The sequence below is a fragment of the Prunus mume genome, linkage group LG6 (assembly GCF_029339155.1).
Source record: "Prunus mume cultivar Tortuosa linkage group LG6, ASM2933915v1, whole genome shotgun sequence".
Taxonomy (NCBI): domain Eukaryota; kingdom Viridiplantae; phylum Streptophyta; class Magnoliopsida; order Rosales; family Rosaceae; genus Prunus; species Prunus mume.
The window spans coordinates 4,216,319-4,226,503 of record NC_142703.1 but is presented as its reverse complement, the minus strand read 5'-3'; the positions used below and the strand labels follow the sequence as shown (position 1 = coordinate 4,226,503).

At 37.4% G+C, this 10,185-nt stretch overlaps 1 protein-coding gene and 1 pseudogene across 2 annotated transcripts; both read right to left on the bottom strand.

Annotated features, from left to right (window-relative positions):
- Window positions 1-2,100: 2,100 nt before the first annotated feature.
- On the bottom strand, window positions 2,101-5,873 carry LOC103342706 (iridoid oxidase-like; annotated as a pseudogene). Its single transcript, XR_016127859.1, has 4 exons — window positions 5,733-5,873; window positions 5,321-5,384; window positions 3,032-3,484; window positions 2,101-2,823 (listed from the first exon to the last, which is right to left on the bottom strand). The product of XR_016127859.1 is annotated as an iridoid oxidase-like (transcript).
- Window positions 5,722-10,124, bottom strand: LOC103342704 (pentatricopeptide repeat-containing protein At3g26540). Its single transcript, XM_089054380.1, is given in 3 exon segments — window positions 5,722-6,725; window positions 6,727-8,489; window positions 9,887-10,124. Coding segments are annotated over 2 exon segments (2,082 nt in total). The 5' UTR covers window positions 8,401-8,489; window positions 9,887-10,124; the 3' UTR covers window positions 5,722-6,317.
- Between the last annotated feature and the right edge of the window lie 61 nt (window positions 10,125-10,185).

The following is a 10,185-nucleotide window of genomic DNA, read 5'->3' as shown; positions in this document are numbered from 1 at the left end:
CTATAACTGAAAGTTGTCATTCTCTTACCTTATCTCTTATTTGTATAATTGCCTTCTTAGTTTGTCTAGATCTATTGGCTTTTCTTGTTATGTATCATTACAATAGCACTTTAGTTGTGCATAAAGTGGTTCGCCACTAGATAGTGGTGTAACGTTAAGCATGACTAGACAAGCACAAGCAACACATACTTTTATAATAGAATTCCAGTTTAAGAAATTAGAAACTCTATTATAAAATATCGTACTCAAGCATTACCAGTCGATTACGTAATTATAAGCCTTAAGAAAGTTTTAGCTTATAATTATGAATATGAAGAAGCAAGAGAACATCTATCTAATTTGTTGAACAGCTCAAGCAAGAGGATGAAGCTGTGTGAAGCACTTCAGATTCAGAATATTAACTCTCAAGTACAAAAGTTTAACAACACAAATAATTATTTAGCATGATTCGACAAGATAAGCAAGAAGATCACTCCTCTACAGGCTGTAGCGCATGCACATGTTTTTCCTCGGGCATTAAAATAAGAAGGTAGTACCTTGAGTCATATAAGAAGTTTCACGACCAAAAGAAAAAGAGTGACACTTTTTTGCTTTATTTAACCAGAAAACATAGGAATTAGCATTTTAAAGTCCAGAAATCTTCAGAATATTTATAATCTTGTATGAGCCAAAACTGAAACTTCCTTTCCTTGGCGAAATAATGGATATAAAAAAATAAAATTATAACGGGCTTCTGATGGAGCAAAAAATACAGAGAAAAGCAAGCCTGAAATTGAAAGCAAATTTCAAGGAATTGGTACTACATCAAACTAAGTACAGAATAAAATATTTTCAAGGATTATTAGTAAGTTGATTATTTAATTAATGCCAACTAACATACGTAATAAGAAGACAATAAAGCGCATATAAAACCAGCTAGTCGTAGCTTAATGTTTTGTGTCAAGCCTGTATGTCTTGTTCCTCAAGTTAGTAGTGCTATAGAGCTGGTGAGGTTTCGACATCTTGAGGTTAATTATGTGAGATATATTCAGATAGAGTAATACTATACTCATTAGGAGTTTGCTGTACTTTTTATTTTTATTCCTCAGGAATTGTTTAGGAGTTTTGTGTTTTGTATTCTAGTTTTTACTGCAATTCAAATTTGTCATTTCTGCTGTTACACGATGGAGATGTATTGTAAGTTGGAGTACAAGTCCTTTGAGATGCTAAATTAAGGGGTTGAGTAGTTGTTGGTTTAGGCGTAATTCTCTCTGAATCAAATCAACATGTTGTTGTGTTTGGGCACTAGAGATGTTCTTATATATGTGGCTTTGTACAATGATATGTTTCATAAATAATTTTTTTCTCAAAATAAAAAATTATAATTAATTAAATGCAGTGATCATTAATACTAGTTTATTTTTACAAATATATTAAATGCAATGATAATCAATGTTAATATTTAATGGGTAATTATTTTATTTATTAACTTATACATCAGGCAGGGCTGGGGTGCCCATCGGCCTAGAAATCGTGGCCTAGGCTCTACCTATTACAGAACGGGCTGAGCTAAGTCCACTCATAGTAACCGGCCTGGGCTAGTTCATAGTCCAAAAAGTAGGGTAGAGTTTTGGCTAGCCCATCCGGTTGGGCCATTTTACAGGCCTTTGGGGACACATTGGATCATTTCTATGCACATGACACTGTCTATAAAAGTCCTCAACAACTTGCATATCAAATCAGAGCTAGCCTGGAGGGCCTCTTCAAGCAGCAATTCAGAGACGAAATCGTGGACGAGCACTTTGACTTGTATCGTAAAAAACTTGAAGAGCAGCACTCCATGGTTGAGTCAGCGAAGGCAGTTGTTTTTCTTCTTGTTCTCAGACGCAGAGCAAATTGATTTGAACATCCAGCTTTTAAGTTCAGTTGAATTTGGTCATGTAGAGATGGCCAGCAAAATATTCCAACAATCAGCTGGCTATAAGTCTGCATTCAAATGTTATTGGCTATTATATAGGCATCAGTAACTACATAACTTTTATGTGTTTGTCTTTGTTTATTGGCAGTAATTGTGATTAGCTCTGAAACTGATAACTCATTTGCATTTTGTCTATGTTCATGTGAAACTAATTGCATTATTATTACTCATGGTATATTTCTAAATTACATTAGCATAAAGTATTGTAGAGACATACTCCATCTTACCAATATTACAAATTTTTACATATTTGCACAGGAGATCAGTGGAGGTAAGCAGAATCTGACAATCTAGGTTTAGGAAGGCCAATGAGAGTCTTTCCCTTTTGAATTGCAAGCCCCATTCTCTCTTCTACAATGTCCAAAATGTCAGCGGGGAATTCCCATTCAAAAGCATGAAGCAGGGCTGCCCCATGCGATGGACAAGGGGCAATCCAATGCAAGATCTTTTCCCACTCCCAAAAGGAATGAGGTTAAAATCATGGCCTTTCACATCAATGCTAGACCCAAGAAACCTTACGGTTTTAAACTCACAAGGGTCTCCCAAACACTGGGATCCCTAGCCATCCCCAAAACATTCACCAACACTATGCAGCCCTTAGGAATATGGTAACTGGAAATCTCACACACCTCATTCGTGCCATGAGGAACGAGCAGTGGGACGGCAGGGTGGAGCCAGAAAACTTCTTTCACTGCTGCTTGAAGGTAGGGTAGATTGGAAATGTCACTCTCTTCAACAAACCGAACCTTCCCAACTACTTGGTCCAACTCCATAACTATTTTCTTGTACGCATCAGGTTTTCTTTGGATCTCTGCCATACCCCACTCAAAAGTGCTTGATGTAGTCTCTGTGCCTGTAAACATTTACTGCAAAAACATAAAATCAAAACTTGTTCTTAGTTTCAATTGGACTGAATTGGTTTGTTTGTTGAACTGATGTACACGTTATATTCTGCGTATGTTTTGAGAATTTCAGCATGGGAGATTCGAACTTGGAATCTCTTTCAACATTGAGAGTATATTTAAACAAAGTCTGAAAGTACAAAGTTCAGAGATTAATATCTAGATAACTTACCGCAAGCATGCCTTTAATGTTCTTTCTCGATAAGCTTTTTAATTCATCATCTCTGTCACTTCTATAATCCAATAACACATCTAACAAGTCCAATTTTTCCTTCCCAATATTGCCGATTCTGATTTTTCTTTCTTCCAACCTCTCCTTGATAATGTTTTCATAAAACGCATATAATCTCCAAAAGATCTTCAATATTCTCTGTTTAAGGCCTCGAGGATCAAATGGCTTAAATACTGGGATGAGATCAGTAACATTTACAGAGCCAAGAATTTGCATTAACTCCCAGAATGTATGTTTTAGTTCTCTCCCTTTGTTTTTTGTGTTATCAAAAAGGTTTTTACTGCATACTGTGTTACTCACAATGTTGCCTGAGGCCACGAAGCCCAACTCTGCAATGTTCACTGAATTTTCATCATCGAAGCTTAAGTAGAGCTGCTTGAGCAACCCATGAACCTACAAGCAAGTGAAACAAAGAATTAAGACTGCTCATTTTTCCCTTTACATATGTTGTATATTGATCAACATTTTGTGAACTGGTTCAAAAGCCTCAAAGGCCTTGGCAGAAAAGATCTGTTCCATCAAGATTCTTCTAATTACTCTCCAATGTGCACTAGCCATTGGAGCATATATACAACAGAGGCCGTATAATATGTAATGACCCGGATGGCCTCCGTGATGGTATGACTGGAGAAAACATACTCCTGCTGCTTAAGGGTCTTCCTTGCCATCTTCGGTGACAATATCACGAACCCCAGCTTTAAACCTAGTTTCAGGCTAAAGAGTGGGCCATGGATTCTAGAGAGATGAAACAAGTCCTCATGAAGGCGATTGTTGAGGAGGTGAGGAAGGCTCCCAAGTATGGGCGATCCAACAGGTCCTGGTGGAGAATCCTTCCAGTTCTTAGGGTCATGTAAATGGATGAAAATATATGCACCGATTGATGTAGCCAATGCAATGATAATGTAGAAAGGGAAGGAAAACAAATAGGTTGAAACAGCTGATGATATGGAAGTACACTGCATGAAATCCATGGTTTGCATGCTCTGTGTCTCTAGGAGTGTGTGTGTGTATATTTATAAATCAATCGTTCTCTCGATCAAAGACTTTAAAATCCGACCCGCCACCTTTGCTAGTTAATTAAAGGGGGAAAAAAAAAGGCAAATGATTGAAAAGCCCTCAAAATACCTTTTTTTTACACAATTAGAAGGGAGGAGGGAGGTATTCTCACACACGTGCCGTGGAGAATCGAACTGCATACCACTAACCTGGATTTCCACAGCTCTGAGACCCCTTTGTCATATACTGTACTTTTCTTGGCTTATTCTCTTACTTCATCTTCTCCTTGTTTGTATAATACTATAATTGCACATGTTGTCATTGTGTTATCTTTTCCGTTTTTAGGTCTGATTAATTACCTTATCTTTTCCTTATTTATATAATTTATCTGTTGAAAGTTCTTTTCCCCTGTTTGGATCACTTGTCTGCTGTTTGATTACAATAGCACTTAGTTGTGGATAAAGTGGTTCACCATTGCAGGGTATGACTAGACAAGCATAATCAGCACATACCTACTGTCATAATGGAATTCCAGTTGAAGAAATTTGAAACCATATCCTACTCAAGCATTACTATCAAATAAGCAGAAAGCGTTTTTTGGATAATTTTTGTAACATTAAAATTACTTATGACAATCTGAGAAAGGGGCAAGAGAGCTTATCATCAAGGAATTGGAGCAGGAATTTTTGGCTTATAATTTTGAATATGGAAAAGCAAGAGAACAACTATCTATTTTGTGAATAATATAATAAGCTCAAGCAGCAAGATAAGCAACCCTTAGATAGTATAGGATGACTGCCACACTGTTAGACCAAAAATGCAGAAACTCTTATTATTTTCCTTCAAGCATTAGCAAGAGAAAGATTCCACTACATAGCAGAAGATTCAAAAAGCTATATGATCAAATTAGAATATTAGAAAAACATGTCAGTACAATATGCATGAAGAAAATAACCTTACCCTTGAGCACATACATCCACTAGGATTGTTGTGGACTGATCAACACTTACCCTTAACATGCATCTGCTTAATGTAATTTCAGAAATATTAAACTTTTTATGGTTAATACAATGCACATGTACAAATTCAAATTCAAATTCAAATTCATAATTCTAACTTCTTTCATCTAAGCACAATATATATATACATATTGATTTTATAGAATTGAAGCCCACTTTTATGAAGATAATTACAAGGCATATCAATAATATTAACTCTACTGTAAATAATCACCTGGAAATCTGCTTGGTTGGTCCTTTGAACATTGTGGTTGCTTGGTAATGGCTTCTCTTCTCTGCTGCACCTCAAGTCAAGAAGAGTGTATGAAGCTGAGTCTAGTTTTCAACGGAAATGGAATATTTCTTTTGTGGCGGTATAAGTCCCATTTTATAATTTAACCATGGTCAACTGACGTGCATCAAGTAACTATCCTTTCTATTGTAGCTTAATCTCGATCTCATCACCCACAATTATGATGAACCACTATCATTAGAGACAAAATGAGATGAGATTTAAAAAAAAAAAATGTAGTATGAGCAGTCACTCTCCATGCTTTACATAATCCTATGAGGATATGAGGAAGCAACTTCCCTAATAAATCATCAGAAATAATAAGCAACAGAAATAAGAGTTCATTTCAGCTTACCCCATAACAAATGTTGTTTATACTTGTATCCTTACAAATGTTCATCGTAAAATATTTTCAACAGGTAGATAAAAGAACAGTACTTCAATTGAAAACTATTTGAATATGGCTGCTTGAAAAGCCTTTGCGATTCTCCTTTTCATCTTCCTGCATCATATTAAAAAAATTATTGAAGTAGAAAAATTAAATAGAAGAATATACAACAATAAGAGGAAAACAGTGTATCCTGAACCCTGATTTGCTAAGACAAATAAAACGGTGTCTTTCCAACTTGCAAGCACAGAAAATTGGCACATCAGAGTTGGGGAAAGGGTGTCCGCCCGATCACTATCATCATCATTTATTACCTGCTGTTGTCGTTGTGGATGTAGGAACACGTTGAGTGGAAAAAATAATCATTTCCGCATGACCAACAAATTTTGTTGCTTCAATTTTCTGGAGTACTCCTTCATCCATTACGTCAAACAAATTTCATTCAATGTAGAACGTTTACGACAACGTAGTGGTTTACACTTCCAAAACTGCAACGCTGGCAATCACTGCCTGGCTCTGTACATAATCTGAAACTCTTATGAACTAGAAGGATTACTCATTAAGTCTTTGAGCAGCCCATTGTCCCAATCTCAAGCAGCCATGTCTTCTACAAGCATCAAGGATTCTTGTCAACATTGGGACTGTAGGATCAAATGGCATATTCTTTACAAAATCTTCAAGCTCATCCATGTACCCCCATTGGCTGTAGAGTTCAATCATGCACTCATAGTGCTCTAACCTAGGTATAATACCGTACTCATTGGTCATCGAATCAAAATACTGCCTGCCCAACTCAACAAAACCTTCATATGTACAAGCATGTAAAACACCTCGAAATGTTACATGGTCTGGCTTAATACCTTCATCCTCCATCAAACCAAAACATTTAAGTACTTCTCTCCCCTTATAGTTGTGACAGCATCCCAAAATCATGGAGTTCCACAGAATTACATCTCTTGAAGGCCCTCTCTTTGAAAACCATGATAGCATACTCAATAGAACGACACTTGGAATACATGTCAACTAATGTCCCTCTGACCACACTATCCATTGTATAACCATTTCTGATCATGAAACCATGAATTTGTTTTCCTTGCTCAAGTGCAAAAATATTTGCACAAGCTGCCAGGAGAATTGCAAACGTATACTCATCAGGTGTTTCCTCCAATTGCATCTCACAAAATATTGTCATAGCTAGTTCACTCCGGCCATGGCGAGCATAGCTACTCAACAAAGCATTCCAAGAAATTCTATCCCGGCATTGACTAATTTGGTGAAACCAGACTGTTTTGGCACTTTTCAAGTTCCCACATTTACCATACATGTCAAGAAGGCCATTTCCAACAAAGATATTGGAACAGAAACCATGTCGGTAAATGAATCCATGAACCTGTTTTCCCATTTCAACATCTGAAAGGCCAGCACACACCTTGAGGATTAACCCAAGGGTGACTTGGTCTATATTTTTTGTTGTGTTCACCATCAGGAATATAAAATTCAAAGCCTCTTCCCACTGGAAATAATGAGTGTATCCAGCCAACATTGCATTCCATGTTACCACATTCCGTTCAGGCATTTCATTGAAGAACTCTCTTGCCTTCCATGTCTGTCCACTCATTGCATATCCTGAAACAATTGAAGTCCCAGAAATCAAATTTTTCGACTTGGGCTGGTCAAAAATTGCACACGCATTCTCTAGTTCCCCACACTTGGCGTACATATCGATAAGGGAGCTCAAAACAACCTCATCATTTTCGAAACCCATTTTAATTGCAGCTCCATGAATCTGCGTTCCCTCTTCAAGTGCAGTAATACTCGAACAAGCAACAAGAGCACTAGAAAAGGTGAAATTCAATGGCCTAACAGCTGCCACAAACATCTGGAAAAACATAATTATTGCCTCCTTTCCTTCACCCATCTCAAGATACCGCCTCACAATTATATTCCAAGATATGTCATTTGGATTCTGGATCTCATCAAATATTCCACGGGCATCCCTCATAACCCCACATTTCCCATATATGTCAACAAGTGAACTCCCTAAAATCACATTCCCATTGAAACCATACTTGAAAATAACCGCATGAATTTGCCTCGAAAGCCAAAGCGCCAAAACTGCAGCACACGACCCAAGAACACTAGCAAATGTAATCTCATTCGGCAAAAAACCCGACCTGTTCATCTTTATGAACAAGCCAAAGGCATCCTCAGGATTCCCAGTTTGCGAGTACGCTGTTATCAATGCATTCCAAGACCCACCATCTCTTTGAGGCATTTCCTCGAACAGCTCCCTCGCATCTCCCAAAGACCCACATTTCGCATAAGCCTCAATGGCACGATTCAGTAGAAAAATGGGCGGGATGGGTGAGAAGGTGACCAAATGCGACTCAACCTTTCGGACCTCAAGAATGGCGCGGTTGGAGGAACAGAGCTGGAAGAGACGGGTGTAGAGAGAAAATTGGAAGGGAAATGGAGATGCAGAGAGGATTGAAACGGCTTTCGGGAGATGACCAGAGTCGAGGTGAGTGAGGATTGTGCTGGTGATGGCTTTGACGGTGGTGGGATTTGAGGGTTTGGTTAGATGGCCTTTGTCACAAAGAAGACGGTTTAGCACAGAGCCTGCAGTCACACCCATGCATGTGTTGTTGTAATGTCGTGCGAATTAGAACACACACTGCAGAGTGCAAGAGGATATAGGCTACAAGAGAACTATTCATTCACAATCTGCAGACAACCAAAGTGCAAAAATTGTTGTGAGGTTCATATCGCCAAGCTCACGCATTTAACATTCATTAGTTTGCAGGCAACCAAAGTGCAAAAATTGGACATGAAACTTTTGCATTGGATGTCACTTTCGTTGCTTTTTTCTTTTTCTTTTTTTCTTTTTTTCGTATTTTTCCTATTAATTAAGCAAACTATTGAGTCAACATGCATTGTTATAAATATATAGGAACAAGAAAAGACCACCAAACCATTTTGAGGCATAAGAATTTAAGATTAACATTCCCACCCTATCCTTTCTATCTTCTTCTTCTTTTTTTTCCTGATTTCCAACATGATTGAACTGATACTGAAAAGAAAGCAATTCCTATCCAACTAGGGCAGATTTCTTTAGATGAATTCTCTCCCCTGTTTTGGTTGCGAAGTAGAAGATAAAGTCAGTAAGCGAGTTCAATTTATAAATTCCTTGACAGACCAAATTGTATCTGGCATTAGTTTGACTGATAGTTCAAAAAGAAGGTTTTAACTGAAGAATAAGAAACTCATGAAAAAGTATAAAGAAGGCAACAAAAAAGGAAGAATTACTCAGAATATATTGCATATAGAAGACAATCTTTTGTTTTCTTGGTCAGCAAGACAACTAAAAATTTATCAACTTTCTTGGTGTGGAAGACAAACAATACTATTTACGCAAACAAAACTGAATTTTAGTGAAAATTTACAAGAGAAGCAGATTAACAGAAGCACTTAAATATAGCTCAAGTTTTTAACTTGTTGAAGATCATCCTGCACTTATCTCACGTTAGTTGCACATTATAAGTGTTATAACATGTGAAGCCATATTGAAGCAACCTAGTAGTATTAGAGTACTGACATGCCTTCTTTATCATTTTTCCATTTCAATGTATCAGTATCTTGTGTCCCATACCATGCTCATAGCTTGAGAGGGCTTAATTAACAACCTACTGCTTGTGCCATCCCATTTCTAGTTCTTCCGAAAATGTTTCTTCTTCACTCCTAAACAATCTAATCACTGAGCTAACTAAATACAACCGACTAATTTTTTAGATTCAATAACAGTAAGGGCAATAACATTCTTATTCAAACTGCTGAGAAACACATATTGGGATTGAGGATAGAAAGTTGTAACAATTTCTAGGTACGACTCTGATGCACTTATCACTCAACAGAAAGCTTGAAATCAAAAAGTACTCAAATCCCCAAATCCCAATAATTCTTATTCTTATATCAGTCTACATGTGCAGCCATATAGAAGCAGACATTGACATGAAACTCAAATTAGATATATCTTTATATATATATATATATATATATATAACAATTAGATACACCCTTTTTCATTTAAAGTTCAATAGCTCTATTCCAATGGTAAAAATTACCCGATTGCAGCGATCGGAGATAAGCCAATGTTGTGCGTCTGTGCGGTGGCGTGTGAAGTCGAGAATTCGACTGATGGAGTCGCAGAGACCAGAGGAGGCGGCGAGGGCAGTCCCCAGATGCCCAGCCCTAAAAATTACTGACGAAAGAGAGGGGGAGAGAGAGGTAGAGAGAGAGGGACAAAGAGAGATGGAGAGGGAGCAAGAGAGCTTCAAGCTTCTGCGAACGATGAGAACGGCGAGAAAAAAAAAAAAAATTTTACGAAATGACTATAATACCCTTAACTATTTAGGTCTGGTCG